General features: G+C 47.7%; 3 protein-coding genes across 3 annotated transcripts in view; all 3 read right to left on the reverse strand.

Moving 5' to 3' along the window:
• Positions 1-14251, reverse strand: part of LOC135398984 (lysosomal alpha-mannosidase-like) — a 22286-nt gene extending 8035 nt beyond the window's left edge. Inside the window, exons 1-15 of the mRNA XM_064630593.1 lie at positions 14114-14251; positions 12838-12940; positions 9356-9505; positions 8034-8227; positions 7733-7838; positions 7232-7329; positions 4217-4276; positions 4021-4137; positions 3120-3320; positions 2851-2911; positions 1780-1819; positions 1622-1691; positions 1407-1532; positions 1219-1335; positions 131-388 (exon numbers count right to left, since the gene is read on the reverse strand). Coding sequence (XP_064486663.1) covers positions 131-388; positions 1219-1335; positions 1407-1532; positions 1622-1691; positions 1780-1819; positions 2851-2911; positions 3120-3320; positions 4021-4137; positions 4217-4276; positions 7232-7329; positions 7733-7838; positions 8034-8227; positions 9356-9505; positions 12838-12940; positions 14114-14197 — 1785 coding nt within the window. The 5' untranslated portion in view covers positions 14198-14251. The remainder of the gene's footprint in view (positions 1-130; positions 389-1218; positions 1336-1406; positions 1533-1621; positions 1692-1779; positions 1820-2850; positions 2912-3119; positions 3321-4020; positions 4138-4216; positions 4277-7231; positions 7330-7732; positions 7839-8033; positions 8228-9355; positions 9506-12837; positions 12941-14113) is intronic.
• A 714-nt stretch (positions 14252-14965) lies between these two features.
• LOC135397487 (uncharacterized) lies at positions 14966-16654 on the reverse strand. Its single transcript, XM_064629091.1, has one exon. The coding sequence runs from the start codon at positions 16652-16654 to the stop codon at positions 14966-14968; it is 1689 nt and encodes a 562-aa protein (XP_064485161.1).
• Positions 16655-20627: 3973 nt separating this feature from the next.
• On the reverse strand, positions 20628-22388 carry LOC135397597 (uncharacterized). Its single transcript, XM_064629201.1, has 3 exons — positions 21879-22388; positions 21593-21764; positions 20628-21530 (listed from the first exon to the last, which is right to left on the reverse strand). Exons 1-3 carry the CDS (start codon positions 22302-22304, stop codon positions 20743-20745), a joined length of 1386 nt encoding a protein of 461 aa, XP_064485271.1. The 5' UTR covers positions 22305-22388; the 3' UTR covers positions 20628-20742.
• Positions 22389-25256: the final 2868 nt, after the last annotated feature.

Here is a 25256-nt window from a genome sequence, read left to right on the forward strand (position 1 = left end):
AACCTGCGAATTGCTGGCCTTCCTGTCTGCTTGACTTCTGCCATCTTCTTTTAATGCTCTATACTCTCAATGTGCAGATGTAATGTCTCTGCAACTGTAGCTCTTAGGTTGTGTCGGACTAAATACATACGTTATTTTCGACGAACGGTTCCTGCTGCTCTATTTGGGCAGCGCGTCTTGCAGAAGCTGAGGCCAGCGGAGTTTGCGGGTCTGGTGACAGGCCTTTTTGGCGTCGGACGACGTATCGCCCGTTAGGCTGCGGGGAGTTCCCTGTCACGTGGAACATCGAGAAGCCTAGAGCTGGAACGGGAACCACGGCTGCCAGCTCCCATCTCACTCTGGTCTTGCGGTCCTCACTGGGGGTCCGATGCTCGAGCACGTCGACCACCTAACGTCAGATTGGACACAGTCAAGAAGGGCGGACTTGTTTTACGCGTAAAGCTACATGTAAGACTCATACCTGTCTGAACATCGACATGAAGATAGGTACACTTAGTATTGCAGCCGTTATTAAACCTATACTTGTAGTAGTACCTACAACGTAAACTATACACTATGTGTTTCGGGTAGTGTGTATATAACGCCCGCCCAGTTCTGCACTCCTGTCACTGCAGTCATTAAATTTATACAGAGCTTAAATCTGCGAACTGATAATTGCGGCCTTCGCGGGTGGGGGGGGATATGTTTATTATATAGCCACCGCTATGGCGGCTTGCTATTCCCAGGAAGGAAAAAAAAATAAAAATAAAGGCAAGCAAAAAGAAAAACAAAGAAAAAGGGGAAACAAACAAACATAGGAAAACAAATAAACAAAAGGAAAACTAATAAACAAAAAGAAAAACAAAAGAACAAAGAGGAAAACAAACACAAAACTGGTCACAGTTCACCCAGAAGGCCACAGGACCGCAGAAACTGAGCAAGTGCCTTTGTCACCTGACTATATTGTGTGGGGCCGAGCAGCGTAGCTAGAGATAAGGCCTTCGCGCATTTCCTAGAAACATCTTCGTTTTTCATAGTCACTACTGTTAATTTACTGATATTATATTATTTTTCAAATCGTAATAAAGTATATGCTGCGAATAGAACATTGAAATCTGCAGTTTTTAAAGTTCCCTTCATTTTCGGTCAATGGCTCCGTGGTGGTAGAAGGAATGACTGAAATCCAGTCGAATGATTCACCAACCGAGTCGCTGGCGTGATGAAACGGCATTACGTTACCTGTGCTTGTACTTGTTCTCCCGCAGAATCGGTGACGGAAACGTTTCTCTCGGAAATCGGGAACCGAAGGGTGACGTTCTCAGCTCGGCTCATTGGGTTGTACACCAGCACTACAAACTAAGCGACAAAACGTACACACTCTATTCATTTAATGAAATTATGCTTTACGTAAATGTGTTATACTGTACCTCTTTGTTTTTTTCCGTGAATGGGCATTGGCTGATATTGAGGTTATGGCAGAACGTGAATGGTATTGCATTGGGGCTCGACTTGTTGAGGCGAAGTAGAAATGAGATGGAATTCTTCATTGCAAACTGTAAGGACACATTAATGAATGCTTGAGAAGTAATAAGTAGAAATAACGAAGTAGGTATATGTTGTAGAAATTTGTGCGGATCCGTACTTCGCACTCCTGTATCCCATTCATCAGAATGCTCATGTAGTCCTGGGCGACAGTATCGGTGCACGTACCCCTGTAATTCAAGAGTTCCCGTTTGTTTACTATTGAGCAATATGAAACTATAAGAAACTATAAGAACTATAAGAAAGGTGTCTTCATACGTTATTCCGTCATGGTGTTGCAGTGTTGCTACTGCTTCCTCTGCAATCATATCATTGCATTGAGAACACTGAGCCAACGTACTGCAGACGCTTCTCAGAAGAGTGAATTTCGGAACACCGGTTTTCTAGCGTTCCACGTTTTTATCAAAGAACGTTCTCTTTCATAAGATCATTTAATTTCGAGGGTTAAATTCCTGAATGGTATTAATACTTCAGTGAGGTGAAGAAGAACGTCTGGTGAGGAGCTTCTGAGTTTCTGATTCTGCTGTGTGATTCAGCGTAATTGCTGACACGACAGCTATAAAAGGTTACAGCACAGATAGTGCTATCTCTCATATCAGACGCCATTCTTCTTTATGCAGTGCTATTCTAGATGAGAATCGTGGTTGCTGACGAAAGTCTCGGTGTGACCCAAACCTAGCTAGCAGTGTCTGAGCAAAATTGCCTTCAAATATCCTGCTCTGTGTGACGGTGACTTTGATTGGACGGTGGCTAGTTTCTGTCATGCGTGCTCCCTTCCACGACCATGCTTTCGTCCCGCAACAGAACTCTTGAACGATACCAGACTATTCACAACACGGGGTATTACTATTCTTTTGTAACGGAGGTGGTGTGTCCAATCTATACATGAGCCCTGACCGAGGGTGATGGAATATCCCAGCGGGCAGATGTTCGCGGCCTCACGTCAGGACGGAGCCGGTATAAAACTGACGAGCCAGCGAGGTAGCGCGTGGCAGCAAGGCTACATCGTCGTCGTCCACGGGCCGCCACATCACCCCCCCCCTCAGACGCAGAGCGGTGCTTGCTGTTGAGGCCCGCGTCGATGCAGTGAAGGGAAGAATGATGACGACAACGACGACATGTGAATGAGGGAAAAGTGTGCGTGCGGCTTGAGTTCGCGGCAGCAGCCGAGGTGATGCATGTGCGGCATAAGTGCAAAAGAAGGCCCTTCCCCGGTGTTATTATGCGAGAGTCTGAATATCTCAGTCGCATTTCGTATATGTTACTTTCCTAAATCAACGACATGGCTTTCATCATTATATGCTACACACATATGAACGCTATACTTACTGAGTGTTCGTACCTGCGCAGCATACCTGCCGCCTGCAGCGACAGACAGTTGTTTACAGGCCTGGAAATATAAGCCACTGCTCAGTACTACTGTTACCTCAATTCTTCCGCGTAAAACGTGAACCTGCACATGCTCATCACCTCGCATTTCGCATCTTTTCGACGGCAGACTACAGCACCCCGCCAACCCCATACCCACAGCTACTCTCCTGGCCCATGTTTATACACTTCTCAACCAGTGCATCCAAGATCATGTGAAGTGACCGTACCTGCAGAAATCCATTAGAGTAGCGAACCATATACTTGAGAGTAGGCCTAGAGGTGAAAAAGCCCGCCCATGTCCGTGCAATCTTGTCCGTGTACGGAAAGAAATCTTCATCGAAGAGAGTCCACGTTCGGTTGGTTGCGTGTAGAGCGTTCACGTAGCAACCAGGAGTTGAATAAACTACGTGAAGTGTGTTATTTTCGCCCTTGGAGAATCAGAACCAGAGCTTTAGTCGTGCCCAGTAAGAACACTATAACATATACACAAAACCAGCAAATCGAACTTCGAGAGTCTTCGAGAATTGCAAATGGAGAAGACGGCGGACAACCATATAAGCTTTCATGCCATCACGCAAGGACTCGCCGTGACGGTGAGCGATTGTCCGGCATCAGCAGTTTTTCTTTGGTGAGCAACAGTCCAGTGAGCAATTGTCCTGGGCCGGGCCAACCAGAGGGTGACGTAGTCACGGGACGGCCCTATCATGTTATCACGTTTAAACGCGTTCGGTACACACAGCCAATAGGGCGTTTTAGTACATCGGAACTACATCATGATAACAGTTCCGAAAACATGATCAGCCAATCGTCCTGCTTCTTTCAAGCGGATGACATCACATCACATTGCATATGCTTCGATTTGATAAACAAACTCCCTTTATTGTAGCGTTCTCCTGTACCGATGTACTAAAAAACTCACTAAAAAAATCGTTATCTCTTTTTTTTTTTAGGTTCAGGTGAACTGCAAATGTTATTTGGTAATTCATTATTTCCCGGCAAAATTCCTAGTACCGTAAGTGCGACGGTGCTTCAACATAAAACATCTTCGACGTGCGGCGACTTCAATTTTCAACGGTGGAGACGTAGAACAAAGCCGAGCGAAGATCGCTGTACATAGTATACGCTTACCCATTCGTCGGCTCCCCTAACAATGCCGTCCAGATACGTGAAATCATTTAAGGCATGAGTGAAAGTCAGGTCGTCTCCGTACAGGAATCCAACTTGCGTGTGAGGATACATTTTCGTCTAGTGAAAGAGACAAAACACATAAAAGGGTAAGATAACTCAAAACTAGCCAACGGTTCTAAATTTTAGGAGCACTGACCAGCGCTCTGGAGTACATGCCCATGCGTGACGCCGGGTCCTCGTATGCGGCGTCGGTTTGCTGTAAAGAGACGACGAGCAATAGGGCGTTATCATCTACTACGTAACATACTGCTGAGCACTAACATATCATCACATCAACACATCGGCTGCTGCATAACCTCATTATCTCTGTTAACGTTGAACACTGTACTTCTCCCTGGAAGATATGTCGTAGGATTCGTCCTCTTGTGTCCGTCCGTCCGTAACACCGCCGTCTCCTCACTCCAACACACTCTCCCAGACTCGCCCGCTTTCGTATCCGCACGAAAGCGAAACGACAGAGATAGTTGAGTGCACGTGACCGGCTAAGCCTTTTTGGTCACTTCTTTCCGGGTTTCTGATTCATTCCGCTCACTACAGAATATTCCGTTGCTCATCTGCTCGAATCGTCTGCTACAGCCAGCCGCGCTCTCATCGACCTCGTTCATGTTTTCTAACTAATCTTCCTTCGTTTCTTCCAACGTTAGTCTTGGCATTTCATCCGCGATATAAATTCTCTGCTCATTCCTCAACCGATAAAGTTGCTCGTCCGTATAGTCAGCGTCGACTTCCCATCGCCTATGGAAGATACTCGTAGCAGTTCTTACGACAGTGGTGTCGTGCAATGCTGTGAATCACGTTGATGGTGTCAAGGAGAACAAGGCTGAATATAAGATGCGACAGCAAAGGCAATCGTGGCGTACACTCCAAGAAAAAAAAAATGTGTGAAAAGGTGGTAATTTTTACAGTGTGTTTGTTTGTCTTTTTTTTTATTATACGTTTAAGGCCCTCACTTGAGGGCATTACAGAGCGGAGTGATTATTTACAAAATACATGTGTAAATAGTGGCAACGACACAGTCAACAGCCCGACAAGAGAACACAACACGAAAAACAAAATATTGCTGATGCACAGATTAGCGAGCATTGTATTGTAAATTAGTTTGTTGACGATGTGCTGATGAAAGATAGGGAATCAATGCCTGCTTGAAGTGTGTCATGGACGTTTGTGAGACAATGGATTGGGAAAGGAAGTTCCACTCTCTTATGGTGCGGGGAGCAAAGGATGTATCATGTACATATTAATGTTCGACAGAGAGGGCGATTTAGTTTGAAGCTGGTTTGAAGCAATGGTCTAGTCGTGATGAGATGTGTACTGCAGACGTCAGGAATTCAGGCTGTGATGGACAAAGAAAAAATAACTTGTACAACAAGCACAATCGCGCTACCGCACGTCTGTCTGAAAGGCTAGGAATGTTAGGTTCAGATTTCATGCTTGATGTAGATGCGTGATAATCATAGTTAGAGAGTATGAATCTGGATGCACGGTTCTGAACGGCTTCGATGGAATTAGTGAGATATTGTTGGTGCGGATCCCAGATGGACGAAGCGTACTCCAACTTTGGACGAACAATCGCTAGGTATGATAGCCGTTTTAGGTCGGATGGAGCACGTTTAAAATTACGACGTAAGTATCCAAGAGCTTGATTGGCAGTGGAAATGACGTGGTTTACATAACACGTCCGTGAGAGGTCGGACGCGAAATGAATTCCAAGATACTTGTAGGTATAGGCACCTGCGATAGTGGAATGTTATGTAACGTGTAAGCAAAAGTGATGATGTCACGGTTACGGGAGAAATTCACTACTTTGCATTTGCCAATGTTCCAACGACATTTGCCATGTAGTATACCAGGCGCTTATTTTGTTAAGGTCGTTCCGCAATGCTGCATGGTCGTCCCCCAGGTACCAGTTACCAGCTAGGTCAACATAGAGTCTGATAAAGGGTGTAAAAGGGTGGTAAAAGCAGTTATCACTACAAATTTCTACAAAAAGGCGTACGCCCCCCTCGCTCAGCGAATCAAAAGCGTTGACCCTATCATTCGTGGCAATGGTTGGCGAACAACGTGCAAAATTGCGGCGGACAACAGCTGCCGAAGCGATCACATTCAAATGAAAAAGACACGGTCGACTTCCGGTAATAAAACTGCATTCTGCGTAATATAAGGTCAAACATCAGTCAAAGCTGCATGCTGTACTTTTTCTTGAACATCCATCCGTCATCTAGTCTACTCCTACTCCATAAACTGGTTACGTAATACATTATTAATAATATATTACTGTGGTTACTTCCCTCTCCTCCTCCCCCCCAAAAAAAAGAACAAGAACGAAAAGAAGAAACCTGTGCCTACATATATACTCAGACGTGGAGGCATCATCTCAACATAGGCCGCAATAGTCTACATTAAGGCGCCGTATGAGAAACCAGTGATGGCCAGTAGTTAACTACATGTAGTTAAACTACTAGTTAAACTACCTGATTGTAGTTAAAAAGTAGTTATCAACTACTTGCAGAAATGTAGTGGCAACTACTAGTTAAACTACTATTTTAAGTAGTTAACTACAGTAGTTAGGTTACTGAAGGCGCCAACTACTTCCGATTTTGCCGCAAGCTTTCCGGCACGATTGTGCTTCCGACTTTCACCTTGAGCTGGTGAGAACGGAGGTGCAGAGCAATTGTGTCGTGCATGTGTACTAAATCTTTACTTTTAATGCTTGTCTAGTGAAGCCTCATTTGCTGTGAAATAATTCTGCAACGTAGTTTATCGCGTAGGCACAGAAAGAATCTCGCCGCAAGTTTTGTATTTGACAATCGTAGCCATGGCTCCAGCCAATATCATTGCTTGTGATTCATATTTAGGTGTCCAAGGACACTACAAGGAATTGGTGTTGATGGACGACGTTAAGTAGTCATAGATGTAGTTACACTACATTGCAGTAGTTAAAGAAGTAGTTTTAACTAATCCACTGAAAAGTAGTTGAACTACTAGTTAAACTACTCAATCACAAAGTAGTTAGTAGTTATAGTTAAACTACTGTAGAAGTAGTTAGTGCCCATCACTGTGAGAAACTACATCACGTTCTTGCCCGCCTTTACGAAGGACTTCCCCGCAGGTATCCGATAGAACCGCACTAACAAGTAATATATATACTCACATTAAATGCGATGCCGTCAGTGTTATCAGGGTAATTCTCGTAGTCCGGCGTTGTGTACGTTTTGGGAGGAACCCAAGTTAGGATATCGGTGCTGCTCTCTGTAGAACATAAATTACGCATAAAGTTGATGAGGAGGCGTTATGAAACTGATCAAACTATATGGTCACAACGTATACGGCGTCGACGACTTTAAAAAGAGTCGAGATAACATTCCGCGAGAAGTGCATGTGATCAGCCGCACTGGTATAGAAAAGGAGAAAAAAAAAAACAAGAAAAAAAAACACAGCAGAAGCTATTGACAGTGATATTGTGGCAGTGAATTAGCGCTGGCAATAATGTTCAATTATCAATAGGTTACGATGAATTTTATTTAAACATTCCTCACAGTGACACTGAGAAATCGCATGACAGCACTTTCTCTTTTTTTTTTCTTTTTTTTTTCACCTCTGGGTCTGTAAAACTAAAGCAACAGTCAACTGTGTTCACGAGAGTGATACTTGCTGAATTCCGGTCCTGTCCTCCAGACGAACACGAGTTCTCCCTTTGAGCTTCGCTTGGCGAATTCGTCCATGGATATTCTTCCGATCATCAACCCATTGAATCCCATCTACGTATGAAATGAAACAAAAAGTTCCACGATTCACAGATACTCTACAGCTCCTATATTTAGATTCAGCTCCGAGTGAACGTGTCTATACCAACACTCGTGGTGAGGCGCGTGACTCTTATGACGCCATGGCCTTCAACGTGCACGGGGTGAAACGCGAAGTAATAAGTTTAGGTACACAGCACATAAGCTCACCAGCGCAAAGAGGTTAGCCTGATTCCGCGAATGTCCAAAGGGGTCAGCCTGCCAGGCGACAGTTGGCCGACCGCATTCCCCGAACGTTTCGTTGAGGAACCTTAGGCCTAACGTCATCTGGTCTATTATGGCCGTGTAATGCGTGACGGCTTCGTCATTCTGGACCCAGCCGCCCCCAACGAACTGCAGACGACCTGTAAATGTATTTGAAGTTCATCGCACAAGCGCATACTTATAAATTGGCATTGGAACATATAGTGCCGTTATAAATGGAGAATATACAAGGCGTCCCAGAAAACGTGTCATTGAATTATAATTTAAAAAAAAAAAAGCTACGACACCTAGAATCATGCGGTCAACAGTATTTTTTCTTAGTAGGTTTTTACTACCTCCTGATGTGAATGTCATGTAACGTTAGTTTAATTATGAAAATTTTTGCGAACTGAACTCTGAAATTTGCCAAGCAAATGTCACTTTTTTTACCCCACCTATGTAAAGTACAGTGATGTACATGGCTTGTAAATGAGCAGTGGCTGTTTCGCATTGATCAACTTGGTTCCACACATCGACATCTTCTTATTGTGTGCATGGTCATGACTTCTGGAATACAGTCAACCCTCGATTTATGAACCTTCGATTTATGAATTCCCTCGTTTTATGAACACAGGCTCGAGGAACCAAACTTTTTACATGCGTTTTTCCCTCGTTTTATGAACCTCGATATTCGAATAATGAATGGAATTTCTAGGAACCAACTAGGAGTTGCCCGGCATTTTTGCCCTCAATTTATGAAGGGATCGTTCCGAGGCCAACAAAAACCTTCAAAGTGATTATTCACGGTCTTATGAATGACGCCTGAACAGACAAAATGTTTTCGAGGTATTGCACCCTCGGTTCTTAACCCCTCGAAATCCGAACAACAAACGGGTTTTTGCAGAAGTGTTCCTGACCTCAATTGACACAGCGGAAGGCATGGTCCAAAGCAAAATGAAACTATTTAGTATTGCATAATAAACAGAGTGTGAATGCGCTAACATCTGTGTTTTGTGAGACTGATGCAGCAGAAGGCACGGTCCAAAGCAAAATTACACAATATATTGCATTATAAACACAATATCAACTCGGAAATACTGTTCCATTTGCTCGATAGTACTCACTTAACGGAATTTTCGATTTATGAATCCCTCGATTTATGAACGATTTTTCGGGGAACCGAGGGTGTTCATAAATCGAGGGTTGACTGTATACGCATCCAAAGATGCCATCGTACTGTATACGGACTTTACGCACTACAAACTGAGGACAACGTGAAAATCACGTACCAGAGCTTACTAGGTTCCGCACTTCCTTTCGCATGCTTTCGTCTTGCTCGTGCCACCAGCGAGAAAAGAAGACGTTTTCGGCAGACACATAGCGACGTGCTTGGTTTCCCAGCAACGATCGAATGGACGAATTGTAAATGTTGCGAACATCTACATGGTAAAAAAAAAAAAAAAAAAAGAAGAAGAAAGAAAGCTCATGTAGAATGTCACTTTAACAAAAACCAAAGTGATTAAACGTCATAAGAAGCAATTACTCGTGCTTGAATTTGTACAAGGTTCATGCATGTAGTACATTTCTATAGGACGTGTCAATCAATACTTTTCTTTCATAAGTATTCGCTATCAGATATGCGCAGACTTGTGCCTGTTACGCAAAAAAAGTAATTGATTACCGTTACCGTTACCTCTACGCAAAGAGTAATTGATTACCGTTACCAATTACTCGACTCCAAATGTAATCGAGTAACGAGTAAAAAAGTAACGCGTTACTCCGGTCGTTACTCTCCATTCACGCAAATTATACCCGTCTTTGTGTGCCTCAGAAAAAAAAAAAAAAAAAGTTCAACAGCGGAACAGCTGAAATAACACAAAAAACAAAAACCCGTAGGACAGGTAGATCTCGACGTCTACTGTATTTATCGCCAGGGAAGACGTCGACCCGATTGTGCAAGAACATTGCCTGGAACTTCCCCATGACTCACTAAACCTCCAAAGCTTCAGGTACCACCACATTGGTGTAGGAAGAAATTAGAAAGAGAGACCCTGAAATTCCAGAACGTTATTACAATGATCTGCGCTTGCTATAGTAGAACGATCCAACAAAGGCTGACGGCACGAGTGGTTTGACTTAGAGCAGAACATCTGAAAGATAAGTTACTCTCAGCCGGAAAAGTAATCAATTATTGAGTAATCGATTACTCCAAAAAGTAACTGATTACTCGAAAAATTACTTTCACAGTAAAGTAACTGATTACTCGAAACAATTACTCAAAAATGTAATTGATTACAAGTAACGCAATTACTAGTAACGCGTTACGCACAAGTCTGGATATGCGTTACTTCAGAGACAGCGTGAAAACAGCTCCTATGAGGATATTTTGAGTGAAATTGAACCTCTGTACGGCAATAAGGGGATAAGTCGAAAAATCCCAAACCGAGTAATTGTCCGTCCCATTGACACACATACATTTCCCATTTCTTACCCTCCTGTAGCGGGCCAATCCATTGCAATACGGCCCTAAATTTTCTTTGGCAGGTACATACTGGCATGTATAGATGGCATTGCAGCAAGAATAGTAAAAAGGGGATAAGTCGACTTATCCCTTTATTGCATACAGAGGTTCAATTACTGTCTTTATGGTTACTTCGTGACTAAACTAAATGAGCACGGTCCCTTGGCTTTGAGGGTTTCTCGGTCGTTAAATATGGATAGGACAGCAGTCCTCCGTCCCCTGCAGTTTCGTTGTCACTTCATCGCTTACGCTATATGTCACGTCATAGGTAACGGAAGCTGAGTTTGTCACGAGGTCATGGCTCTGTGCATAATGCTGTTGATCGTCTCATAGATGTTAAAGATATAGTAGGGATAAACGGATTAATTTGAAAAATGGACTGATATGGATTGAAATATTTCCTGGGGTGGTTCACTAGATGATTTATCAAATCCCTTCACTTTTCACGGACTTGAACGGCATAATTTACTATCGGCATTGTACATCATTGGAATCCACAATGTTAGAAATTCCCGCGCCGAGAGACGTATGAATGACGTCATTGTGACGACACGAGGGCGTTCCCTTGGCGCGGAGATTCAGTTCCTTCTGCTACAGAACTTTTTGCGTCCCGCGGCAGAGGGCACGCGGGCCACGCGAGGAAGAGTTATGGGAAAGGACACTGACACGTGACCATCCGGGCAAGAACGTCACAGAAGTATCACGCGGGCTAATGAGGGGATTCTTCGTCTTGGTCCTTGCCGTGGGTGCAGCTCACCTACCGGGTGCCACAATAAAACACGCATCAAGCGCGGGACCCGCACGTGACTTTTTCTCGACCGAAAAGCGCGGAACTCCGTGGTCGCGACGTCAGCCCGACGGAAACCCGCCGAGCCACCCGCAACCGGCGATTTCTCGACACCTCCTTGCGCGGCGTCCGCGATGCTTGTCCTTCGTAGCCACCAGCGGCGTTCTTTGTCACGAGCAAGAACATAGGTGAGTGACGGCTAGGGTTTCATGTTTAGAATATAAGTCACAACACTGCATGCATATAATTTGGTAGCAAAAGTCAACGGATATAAAAAAGAAGAACGGTGAAACAGTCTTCCCACTTTGTGGGACCATAGGGCTGTCAAGGGTATAGAGGGAAGCAGCCGTTGCGAGAATTTAGGTGTTTTGTTACTGGGACAATGTCTTTTGTTCCCTTCCACAAGAGGAATGCTCCTGTGTCGTCAGCTGCGTTGCCTACTTCGTCCGTACGCCAATTTGGTCGTCTGCTACTTTCATTGTCTGCGTCACTCGTGCGTGAGCACTCTGCTATGCCAACACCACCTAGATAGACAAAGCCTGCTTACTCGTAGACGTAACAACTAATATAGTCAGCCACTCAGGATCGTATTTTAAACGGCGGCAGCCAATCACGAACGAGCTCTGAGCGGTCGCAGCCACGGAGACGAACCATGCACCCGTCGTCTGCGAGCAGTGATGGAACGTCCCCGCGTACTAGACTGGAAAACTTCAAAAATAAAGCTCAGAACGGTCCCATATCTTTCTCGTGGCTAATTTTCTGGAAGGCGTATTGCACTTCTTGTCTACAGATTCGTGTCTCCAGGTTCCAAGTTAGCTGCAATCGTATCCGAGTTCTTGAACTCACAGAACGGCGAATCGCAGTAGCAGACGAGGGAGATGAGGCAATAAGCAGGGCTTCTGTATATATCTAGGTGGCGTTGGCTATGCCGGCGACCGCTTCGGGCAGGTACCGAGTGGTCGAGGCAGGCGCGTCACTTCCGCCGTTCGCCTCAAGTGTCTGCTCACCTCAGATGTCGGCGAAACAGAAACAGGCCTGCACCTATTGTTTTCGGAGCCGTGCGGAGAACCGTCGAGAAAAACGTCGTGTGCGGTTCGACCTTAACTCGAGAAGACCACCGACTCCCGGTGAAAGGGGCTCGTAGGAAAGTTGTTTGGAGCCAACCGCTCATGACACACATTTATTTCAACTATATTGCGGAGTGGAATTTCTCTTTAGTATGCAAAATCCGATCGTTACTCGCTGCACGGAGAGTTTAGGCAAGGAAACTCCAAGCGTTTCTCTTGGCAGAGAAGTCCTGAAAGGGAGCAGACGTCTTTTCTTTCTACTACCTCAAGCTTGACGCGTGCAAATCGAACAGGTACAACAAGCAAAAATATTTATCGCGTCTTGACAGCGCCGAAAACTATCACGGCGCATGAACTTTCTATAGTCACGTTGTGCGGCACACAAGTAAAACGTACTTATCCTGTATATGTATTCCAACGGATGAAGCCATCCCGCATCGTTATGGCTGTGGGGAATCACGTGGACGTTGATGAACTCTGGCTTCAACGTCGGGCAACCCTGGAGCATAGTCACTCGTTTCGTCATTTTAGAAGAAGTAAACGTCATGTGAGTGGAATCTGCGAGATCCTCATTTGGCAAAGGAGCAAAAAAAAACGGGGACAACGTGAACGGCAACACACACGGTTCCTATACTGTCAACATTGTTTTTTTTAACTCCGTGTTAGCGCCGCGAAGCAACGGCGGCTATGAGCGGCGTACAGGTGTGGACAGATGGAGTGAGGGCAGAAGGAAAGAGCGGGGGCGGCGGGTTAGTATGCGTCCTGGGCCGACTTCAGGGGAACTGTGCCGACATTCGTCTGGAACGTCTTCGGAAAACGCAGGGAAAACCTCAGACAGCGCAGCCGATGGTAGGATTCGAACCCACCACCTCCCAGACTTCAGCACGACCTTGGCTTGATTGGTTTGGCTTGGCTTGACATTGAGCTACAGGCTAAGCCTATTTCACAGAGTGTGTGTGTGTATTATCCTCCTCTTCCTTCGACAATTTGTTTAAGCAACAATGCTAAAAAGTAAAATCATTGTTGATTGTAGGAGCTTTGTGCGTTGTCGTTCATGTTGTCCGCGTTTATCGCTCCTTTGCCAAATGAAGATGCACCAAATACCCGACATTGCTATTGTCATGATGCATAAAATCACGTTAGTCGTATAGACGGGGAAGGGAATAGTGGTCAACTCGAACAGGGCTAAGCCCAGGATCCATACCAACCCTCCTGCTTCCCTTTCCTTACTGCTGTACTGTCTTCATTTATCCGTCGGTACGCCCCTCATATAGCCACGGTTGCTTCGCGGTTCTGACACAAAAATAAAAAGTACTGGCTGCTCCGGGCAGGCTTGACGCTTCCGCAGTCGACCCTTCGGAGTAGAAACGGAATGGAAACTTGTATGGACGGGCCCCCGAGGTCATGTCAGTCGTCAATTCCCCCTGGACATTGTTGCGCACCGAATGTTCTGGATACATTATGGGTACTTTGTGGGTACTTTCTTGCCTACCAGAACCAGTTCCCGTCAAGCAATGGCGAGCACTGACTGGGACACGTGACGCTTCCACCGTGCCGAAAGCATGCTCATGTTCACACGTTGGTGTGTGACATGTATACATTCTCTCTCCGTTGTGGTTGGAGTGACGGATGTACTAAAAATGAAAGGGAAAGTGGCGAACATAGGACTTACCCCTTCTTCACAATGGCTTGTACAAAGAACAGCAACAAGGCAGCAACCGACACAACAAGCAGAGAGCAGAGCGCGCGCCAACATCCTCTCGTCACAGGTATCCCGACAGGTTGGATTGTTACCGGAGCATTCGTTCAGCTGTTAGCTGTAGATTCCCTCTCCATTATATGGGAGTAAGTTGAAGCCCGTCTCATTGTACGGAGAAATCCGATAGGCTGACCACACGCATACCTCGGCGCCTTACCACATCTGGAGGTTTCATAAAGTGTACAACAGCAATCTGTTGGACTTGTCTCCTTTGTGTAAAGTACGCACAGGCGCTAATTTTAGTGCTTACCAACTTTATGTTAACACAACACTAAAATTTATACAGTGCACAATACAATCGGCTTTCATGCCAGGGTTTAAATTGACCTAACGAAATTAAGTTATGCACGCGGCATTTCAGTATTGAAGTTCCAGGAATGTGCATAGTTTTTCTGCTGAACATGTATTTTACAATATTGCCTTTACAATGGCAGTAAAAAAAAAACTGGAATATTGTAGCCCCGTAGCGCCATAATATGACTAAAGGTCTGGTACTGCACGGCAGGAACACAAATGTTCCAACTACATGTTTCGGTGAGCGCCACGCGGCGGCAGCGACCATTGAGTATTTATTATTGGGTATCGAGTGCAAGTCATTAAGTATCTAGTATTTGTAATTAATTATATTGGGACATTGAATAGCGTCCTTATGATCATCACTATAACAAATTTTGTATTCTCAATGAAGAATGACGCTAGTTCTGCCACAGCAGTACAATTTCGATCCACACATATTTTGTCTTCCTGCCTCTCCCTTCCACTATCTCAATAATCCTCGTCGTAGTCGTCGTCTCTCCTCCCACCTCTCTTTCCACCTCCTTTTTTCCCTCCGCGATTCCTTCCAGCCTGTTCTTCACTCTCGGAGTCCTTTACACTCTCACTTTCATCTCCCTTCTTATTCTTCCCTTGTTTGTCTTTCTTTTCATCCTTCGTAGCCGCAGGTGCAACCGTTGTGGTCAACATCGTGCTTCGTAGATCAGTCGTCATATTCTCCATGTTCCTCGTTAATCTGTCTAGACAAAATCGAATTTCCTCCTGTTCTGCCTTTGACAATCTTGTCTCCGCGGGCACGACACCCAGGGCTTCCTTGAACAAGCCGCTCACACATTGCATGTGATCGGTTAACTTACTGATTCCTCTGTACAATGGCCTCGTTCGTTGCCCTATGTCTGAGGAACTCCGACGTGCCACTTCTGATCCTCCACCAGAGGGTCCCATCATGCCTGGACCCATCATGCCTGGGCCCATCATGCCTGGGCCCATCATGCATGGACTCGTCATGCCTGGGCCCATCATGCCTGGGCCCATCATGCCTGGGCCCATCATCCCTGGGCCCATCATTCCTGGTGCCATCATCCCTGGACCAATCATACCCGGTGCCGTCATCGGTGTAGTAGCGCCCATGCCTGGATGCAAACCTGGAACCATCAATCCACCGTATCCTTGCGTGGATATACGTCTCGCTTCCATGGCTTGTGCCGCAACCGCCTGAGCTTGCATTGCCCTCGCCTGCGTTGCCACAGCCTGCGCTATCCTCTCCTGAGACAACTGTGACTGTGTACGTTGCGTCAGAGGATAACCGCTCACTAAGGTCTGGGGTAGCACATCGCTCGACATGCCAGAAGAAGTCGCAGGAGCCCGATTGCTGGCCACGTAGCTTCCAGACTCACGGTCCGGCTGGAAGGACACAGTCTTGGCGTATTTCGCCAGCAGTATATCGATCGGATCTACGGGCTTCGCGATAGCTTTCGACACTCCCGCTATATTGGCGGCCATACGCCCCACTTGTTCTTCCAGTGGCAGAAGTCTAGCGTGCATCGGAGACCCCGCGCTGGGGGACACCGGTTTTAAAGTCTCTGCCAGCAAATCCATCTGTGCAGCTAGGCGCTTGAAGTATTCACCCAAGCCCTGTTTACTACGCCGCTCGGCGACAGTCTGATCCTTGGACTTTCGCCGAGACGGAGGTGGTTCGGGTGGAGGGGAAGTCAGAGCATCGCGCACCTTTTCGCGGTTATGGTAGCCTCCGATGAGCTTGCTGGTGGCGACCCTGTTGAGGTAAGCCTCTTCAGCTGCCGCATCATGATCATCCTGCATGGTATACTCGGAAACGTTTCGAAGTTCGGTGAGCAGCATCTTGAGAAGTTGCGTCAGCTTCAACATATTGTTTTCCCAGACGCACCAGACGGGATCGTTCGCGTAGGGTCGTGGATTTTCCGGCTCTTTTTCCGCGATGCACGCTTGCATTGTGACCTGCTGTGGCGAAGGCGGCCTCGGGCGACGCGAGATGTGAGTGGTGGTGGGAATTTGGGTGTCGTAGTCATCGTCTGCATCTTCAGATCCCCTGCTGGATCGGCGTTTTCGGAGCAACGAGTCGAAGATGCTCTTCAGCTGCAGGGATTGGCTGCTAATTTGTCTGGCTATCCTCTTGATCTCATCCTGCTTTTGCGGATCCATTGGGACCGCCACCACCCACGGGGTACCGACGTTCCTCGACGTACGTCGCGTGCGGCCGCCGGACTGGCGTCTTCTTCGTCTTCTTCTATACGCGTGATGTTACTGTATGTGACAACTTGTCATGATGAGAACTCTGAAAGAGATGTCGAGTACAAAAATGATTGCGAAACCGCGCTGTGTCTGCGGCAGTGTGCCTGTCATGGGCACATTTCGTAAGAATTCGTGGTAAAAGGCGTTGAATTGCAGTACCTTGGGAGCCGACTGATAGCAGCTATACTGCGTAGCGTATGTATGGTGGGTATTGTTTTCCGGAATGCAAGGGTTCTGAGGCTAATATTGGAAAGCATGAATTGCCTGTGTTATGCGTCGATATTGTCGCGGTCATCTTGAGAACCTACATTTCGTGTAGTGCGGTCAGACTGCTCGACGCGACTAGCTTGACGAGTGCGATTGGCTCTCGGGGATAGCGGTTGGCCCAATGGGAGAAGACCTATTTAGCGAATGTGTGATGTACATGGAGCTGTCGTATTTGTAAAACGCAAGAGGGTATATGACAAATACGCAAAGGAATACTTGATGTGTTGCTGAGCCATGACTTACTATTCATATAGGCTGTTGCAGCAGAGTCGGCCATGTGCTCAGCTAGTTAGATACCACTTTTTTCTGCAATACATTGTCAATTTTTGAGTGGAACGAAATCGGGAGAAATTGCTGCAACCATCGTGGCACCAATACTATAGTTAATCATCCCTGCTGGTGACGCTGGGCGCCCGAAGTATTGGTCGAAGGTATGTCTGCTTGTGAGCTCCCCACCACATGACAGGTAGTTTGGGTGTAGGAGCAGCTAGTGCTCCATGCACTTGTTCGCAATTATGGTGCCCTCCGATTAGCTTACTAGTCGAGACTCTAGTCAGGTAGGGATCTTCAGCAGTTGCCGGCCTTTTTTTTTTCTTCTTCTATACTCGTGACGACGCCCACTTCTGTGTGGCCAACAACGCCGCGCTGATTCAGTCATTACCCCCCCCCCCCCCCCCCCCCAGCTGTTACCTGATGGCCATCCTGCGTGTTGTACTCCGAAATATTGCGAAGTTCAGTGACCAAATTCTGATGTCCGTCGGTTCCTGCATACCTGTTCTCCAAAAAACACACCAGAACAGGCCAGAGACAAATAGTAGTAGTTGGTTTTCGCTTGGTTATTGGTACCCTTGGTTAGATTACGAGTAACGTAGTGGTAGACGAGGCATAAAGGACGGACACAGCCCAAGCCCCACAACGCCTAGTCACATATACTTCAACTGCCGTTATTCAGTAGGCAACGAGCGTTGAGATCTATTTCAAGGACAATCAAGGCTGCGGAGGCCTACAGCCTCTTCGTCCTATAGATAAATGTGGAAGGAATGTTACTCGGTCATCGTGGCGCGTTAGTGCAAAAATGCTATGGAATCGCTTTCAAGTTGGACAAAAGTGAAAGAGGGCAGACAAGCTCGTGCATACCGAGAGCTGGAACCGAAACTTTTCTGCCGTGAGTGCGGCTCCAGCCCTCAGTATGCTTTGAAGCTACCAGCTGTGTATTTCGAAATAGTCTTGTCATTGTCGTTTCTCATTTATCCCAAGTAGGATTCATCTGCCTGCCAGGGGCTTCCAGTAACGATGCTATTCGCGGACTTTATGTCGTTGGGCCCTTTTGTATTTCGAACCAGAAGACACGTGACTCCAGACCCAGAAAAGACGCAAAGACCAAGTTCAAACCTAAGAGAGTGTTCAAACAACGAAGTTCTACGAGCGCACGGATCTCTCACCTGGTTCAGCGGGACACGTATAGAGAGCTGTGGATCAGGTTTAATGGCAAGTAGTGGAACGTGAGGCATGCTCTGGAGCTGGTCTGAGCTGCTCTGAGGAGCGTACCTGAGGCATGCTCTGGAGCTGGCTGTAGGACAGGGTGCACGTCGTGTCTTGGCTCTTGGCAGCGCGGCTAGCAGAGGTACAAGTTCCGAAAAGATCCTTGTCGGTTCGATGTGGTAGGCAGTTCTCTCGATGGCGTGTGCCTTCTTCACGCCATGAAGACACGCCGTGACGTTCGAGTTCTACTGGCTCTTTGAAGGCAGGTGATGACGCAGGTACAACGGTATCACCTGTGATCCAGCGCTCCAGAATAGCCGCGCTTACGTGAATGCTATCGTCGGAGATAGTCTGTTGCGATAAGTTGATACGATACGTTTCTACGTGATTGCGAAGAAAGTGTATCATATCGACTTCGTGGGCGACGAAGCTCTCAAGGTCGCGCGCAGTGTCTCTGCCGGGACAACACAGGAGTTAAGTTTGTAATCTCCATGCACACATTCCCAGCACACATTGTGCACTCCATGCGAGAACTAGTGCTTTGATCATACTTTCAAGTTTTTTTTTTATGTCGTGTTAGCGCCGCGAAGCGGCTGTGGCTATGGGCGGCGTACAGATGTGGCAGATGGAGAGAGGACAGCAGAAAGGAGTGGGGGACATGAAATTAGTATGTGTCCTGGGCCGACTTCAGGGGGAACTGTGTCGACATTCGTCTGGAGAGTCTCCGGAAAACCCAGGGAAAACCTCAAACAGCACAGCCGGTGGTAGATTTCGAACCCACCACCTCCCAGTCTTAAGCACGACCTTGGCTGCTGTCACGGTCCGTGTGCAGTCCCCGCGTCACATTCCATTCATTGTTCGCGCTGTTGCTTTCGCGGCCAGTCCCATTATGCAAAACTTTGAGGGGGCGGCACAGGGTTACCGGCGGAAACACGGAACGATGTTTTGCCATCCCTGCGTCTGGTCGTCGCCAGTCGCGTGCGTCTATCAAGCCCTCGCCCTCCTCAGCCAATCCTGTTAATAAGTGGAGACCTTTTTGGTGTCGCCGACATGGCATTGCCTGTGCGAGAGTTCGGGACACGAACGCTGACAACAAGTCAGTTGGTATCGGGCCATCTAGAGGACAAGTCGAACACCTCAGTGGCGTATCGGGCGCCTCGGGACTGTGCATCAGTATTGGGCTGATGAAGTGTCTCTCCTAACCTGTGCGCGACTGCGTCCAATTCAACCTTCAACTCTGGATCCATCGTTTGTGTGAATGTGGACAATCTCCGGCACGGGCATTTGTTTGTTCATCTGTTCATCACTTCACCACGACAACTGACTCCCTGCCACCACCACAAGATTGGACACCCCGTCAGCCGTAAGTTCATTGTCTATTTATGCTTATGTTTCTCAACTCCACGTTGCTAATTGAGTTCTCATAGTTTTGTATCAGTAGTATCACGTGTCATAGTGCCATATAGAAATGATGTTACTGGAACGAGTGTGTGACTGATCGGGTGACTAACGTGCCAACCCAACGTCATTCCGGCATCATTCGGTCTCATCGCGGTCTAGACCTCACACTCAGGGGCGGATTTAAGGGTCTGTCATGCGGGGGGGGGGGGGGGGGCGGTCTTAAGGAAATTTCGTGCTTTGCGGCGGAGCATCATCCAGGAGATAGAGTTTTTACATGGAGAACACGGCCGTATGGGGGGCGGTCGCCCCCCCCCCTCCCCTTAAATCCGCCCCTGCTCACACCTGTGCGTGTCACAGCTACTACCAACGAGCAGGACGCCTTAGCCCGCTCGGCCATGCCGGTTGTCTTTCACGGTTTTGTGATGCGTCCAATTTTTACAATATATTTATTTTTATATTTACATATTCTAATATAACAACTAATTTCTCGAAGGGGTGACAGGCCATGGTTCTGACGGTATAGTTTTTTTCTGGGAAAAGTCACATATCAAGACAAGGCTTTGTGTCGGGATATATGCTTTAGAAATCAACGAGGACGACATCTGCGCCTCCCCTCTACGACGTGCCAGTTTTTCACCCCTGGTGCCCTTAAGCCAGCAAGGCTGCATCTCCTAAATTGTTCCGTCTGTGCGCGCCACATAGCTATTATTACTTGTGTACTGCACAGCCTCCATTTCTGCCAGAGCGGGAAATTTTAATGCACAATCCAATTTAATCCAATTCAATGAAAACCAATTTAATCCAAATGGAATTGTTGGTACTCTGCATCTCATCCTGCCCCCAATTTCTCAATAATCCTCTTCCTCTTCTTCGTCTCTTCCTCCTTTTCCTCCTTTTTTCCCTCCTCGCTTTCCTCCGGCATCCTCCTCACTCTCGAAATCCTTTTCACTGTCGCCCTTCTTTTTGCCTTCCTTTTCCTTGTCTTTCTTTTCGTCCTTTGCAGCCGGCGCTCCGCCCGTTGTGGTCAACATGGTCTGACGCAGATCATTCGTCATATTCTCCATATTCCTCGTTAATCTATCTAGACAAAATCGAATTTCCTCTTGCTCCGCCGTTGTCAACCTCGTCTCGGCGGGGACGACACCCAAGGCTTCCTTGAACAAGCCGCTTACGACTTGCATGTCATCGGTTAATTTGCTTATTCCAGAGTACAAAGGCTTCGTTCGGTTTCTCGTTTCCGAGGAACTTTTGCGTGCAGCTTCCGGTTCTCCTCCGGAGGGACGCACCATGCCTGGTCCCATCATGCCCGGTCCCATCATGCCCGGTCCCATCATGCCCGGTCCCATCATGCCCGGTCCCATCATGCCCGGTCCCATCATGCCCGGTCCCATCATGCCCGGTCCCATCATGCCCGGTCCCATCATGCCTGGTCCCATCATTCCCTGTCCCATCATGCCCGGGCACATCGTTCCTGATCCCATCATGCCCTGGCCCATCATTCCTGGTCCCATCATCCCTGGGCCCATCATACCTGGACCCATCATACCTGGACCCATCATACCCGGTGGCATCATACCCGGCGGCATCATACCAGGTGGCATCATGCCAGGGGTCACCTGCGGAGCAGCACCTATACCTAGATGAAGATACCAGAACCATTTTTTATGAACCAGAACCAAACAGTTTATGCATATATACCTTGCGAAGCGATCGCTTGTGCTGCAATTGCTTGAGCTTGCATTGCTCTGGTCTGCGCTGCCATAGCCTGTGCTAATCTTTCGTGGGACGCCTGCGCTTGTATTTGCATAACAGGGGGCATTGCTGGGGAAACCACATTTACTGGACCGCTAGGCAAGTAGCCTACGGCGTCCTGCTCCGATTGGAAAGACGATCACGGCGTATTTCACTAGCAGTACATCAAATAAGCTCACAAGCACCAAATAGTGTTATACACTTCCTGCGCGTACACAGCCAAACAACTGACCTGTGGTTCCTGGGACAGAAGAATACCGGGCATCGGAGCTGCCGCGGTGGGCGGCTCGGGCTTTAGCGAGTCGGCCAACAAATCCATCTGGGTCGCTAGGCGCTTGAAGTAATCGCCCAAGTTATGTCTGCTACGTTGCTCCGCGACGATCTGGTCTCTGGACTTTTGACGAGGTGGTTGCGGTGGAGGAGCAACTTGGTCGTAGTCATCCTGTATCATGACCCGCTGTGGCGTAATCGGCCTTCCGCCACGGGAGAAGTGAGTGGTGGTGCTAATTTGGGTTTCATAGTCATCATCTGCCTCTTCAGATCTGCTGGCGGATCCCCGCTTTTGGAGTAGCGAGTCAACGATGCCTTTCAACTGAAGGGACTGATTGCTAATTTGTCTGGCTATTCGTTTGATCTCATCCTGCTTGATCGGATCCATTGCAGCCTCCACCACCACCACCTACAGGGCCCCGCTGTTCTCAGGCGCGCGTCGCGTTTGCCCACCACTCTCTTCTTCTTCTCCTTTGTCTTTTCAAAAGATGGCCGTGAGCAACTAAGGGATTGGGTTAAAATACACCTCTGTGGTCGTGATGAGATGTAAGGTCCGTAACAGCGCGAGTGCAGGTACCAGCTGGCGTGGCCGAAAAAAAAAAAAAAGCTGACGTGGCCGAGTGTTTAGCGTCCTGGCCATGTCTCGTCGAGACTGGGAGGTACCCGGGTTCGAATCCCGGGTGCCGGCTGTGCTGTCTGGGGTTTTTCCTGGGTTTTCCTCTTATGCTGTCAGAGATATGTCGGCACCGTTCCCTTAGAAGTCGGCCCTGGACGCACATTCCCCCAGAGCGTTCGAGGGCAGGATGTAAGAAACGAGACCTGCTGCAACAGACCTATTGCAGAGCGCGGTATGATGTGCTCCGAGGGACCGACGCTAACGAGAGGGAGGCTCCCAATAAACGCAAAGGCGTGAAGCTATATACCTCTGGCGGAGTTGGTCGAAATGAGGGCAGATGAGGAAAAACTGTTCTTCTTCCTCATACTTTGTTGCATGGATACCTTCTCCTGAAGCGTGCGACTCTCATGGATCTGGAAAGGACAGACTGTTTGGCCGCGGTGATCATCTAAGAATATACGAGAAAGAGATTGCTTGACAAACTGGAGTATGCGAGGATGACAGTCGTATACCTGTTAGGAGCATGGTGTAAGGTCAAGCACAAAGCGCAATCTTTCACGTAGTGGTGGTGATGGAGAAAGGGCTCGCCGTTGTCGGCCTCACAGGGGCGGGCGACGTCACGACTGTCGCGGTCGGCAGTTCCAGGAGACGTGGCATGTTCAGGAGACATGAGCCCGTATGTAAGATGGAGATGACGACATTTCTGGAGATTGAGGGTAGACAACGACAACCAAGAAGCAACGGGAGACTTGACCTGTTGCTTCCTGTTCGTCGCTGTCTTTCCTCAATCTCATGGAATATGTCATCACCATCATATCATCACCCAACTGCGCGGGGAGCGAACTGGTCTGGAGGAAAGATAATAATTAATAATAATTGGGGGTTTACGAGACGACTGAGATCACAAGCGACGCCACAGTGGTCGGTCTGTGGATTACTTTTGCCCACCTGAGTGTTCTTTAACGTGCGATGAAAGCTCATCACACGGCACCCCGTATTTAACGTCCCTCGCGGAAGACGGCGTGTCTAAGCAATTTGTACCCTGCCGCCAAGTTGCTGGCGTCCTTGGGTGGGTTCGAACCCGCGATCTCGGGATCAGAAGGCGAATACGCTACCGACCGAGCCACCGAGGCCGGTCTCTGGACGAAAGAGCAGTTAGCCGACCTGTCCTGCCGATACGACTGAAAACCAGAAAAATAAAACGTTCGGTGTAGATATGGAGTTCGTGTACATGTTATTACCGAGCGATCTCCCTGACGGTGTGGCAGCATGTTCGGGGGATAGCTCGGTGTTGAGTTAACCGTGTTTATTGGGATAGTATTACATCAGAAGAGTGAGAGGAAAGTGACGTGTGTAAGTCTTGCAACTCAGAAACTGTATAGTAAAAAGTCCGCTGTAGATTGCGTATACTATTCATCGCTTAATATGGATTCCGCGGCTGTTGGTGGCATTCCTCTTCTGTATTTCCAACTCTTGGATTGGACAAGACGCAATGCTTGCCCACACATGGGCGGATCCAGGAAAGGGGGGGTAGGGGGGGGAAGGTTGTCAACGACACAACCACGATTTTTTGGGACCGCAGACACTTCGGGAAGAACGAGTGGTGCAGCCCATAATTAACTGCGTCTTGTACAGCGAAAACCCCGTGCTTCCCGACAGTGTGCAGCCCCTCCGACCGTTTTCACCGCACCGTTAGAGTGTTAGAGTTAGAGTAGAGTACCGTGCACCTAATCCCTTTTGATGCAGGGCAGATCCCAAAAATAGATTCACAGGTGCGAAAAAAAAATAGATACAAATAAGTATATAAATAAACCCCTATACAAATAAACAGTTGGTTCGGTGGCTAACAGGTGGCGCCACAATACCGCCGTTATCGCTTGTTTTCTGCTACTGTGAATTCTGACATTGGACAGAAGCTACGGATATATATTACTCTTGTGACTGCAACCTTATTGTGTTAGGCTGCATACATGCTTTGTTTTCGTTTTTTTAGAAAACGTGGTATGAATCATATAAAGGATAGAAGTCAACAAGAAACCGCTCGCAATGCTCGTAGCAGACGGTTTTTCCTACCAACGAATGAGGGGACTCTCTACCACAAACGTCACACTTCGCGTGGGTGATTTGAGAGAGTGGGTGGGCGATTTTGCAAATTATTTGCGCTGCGGTGAAACAACTTTGGACAAAAATATTTTGGGGGAATGCTTTTCACATACTGCTTTACAAGATGACAGCAGTTTTTTGCCATGTTAGATACCACTTTAATGCTCCTCTGGCCGCTCCGAAACCGCTGACACCCTCGCTAAAATGACCCTCTCCGGAGAGATACTTCCTCTCCTCCCAGTACTTGCTCGCACTTCTGTTGCCAGGTATAGACGGCTCACAAGTCTGTCTCGAGCTGCCGCCCCCCCCCCCCCCCCACACACACACACACGCCCGCCCTATGAACATCTCGTCTTTTCGTGGAACCCTAACCTCTGCAGCTCCAGGCAGACAGAGGTTTTGGTGACCAGAGCTCGATGCCTGGCGCTACCGGTAAAGTTTTAGCTCCACCGTGCTGGACAGTCTTTGTCCCCTGCTTGCTCTCATTGTGGCCAGGATGAAACAACTGAACACTTTTTGCTATCCCGTTCTCAGTTTGGCCAATTACGCCACAGGTATATCGAGACCCCCTTGCGCTTGTTAGGAGCCCCACTCTCATTGGCGCCAGTGCTGTCTCTCGGA

The sequence above is a fragment of the Ornithodoros turicata genome, chromosome 6 (genome assembly GCF_037126465.1).
Source record: "Ornithodoros turicata isolate Travis chromosome 6, ASM3712646v1, whole genome shotgun sequence".
Classification (NCBI taxonomy): domain Eukaryota; kingdom Metazoa; phylum Arthropoda; class Arachnida; order Ixodida; family Argasidae; genus Ornithodoros; species Ornithodoros turicata.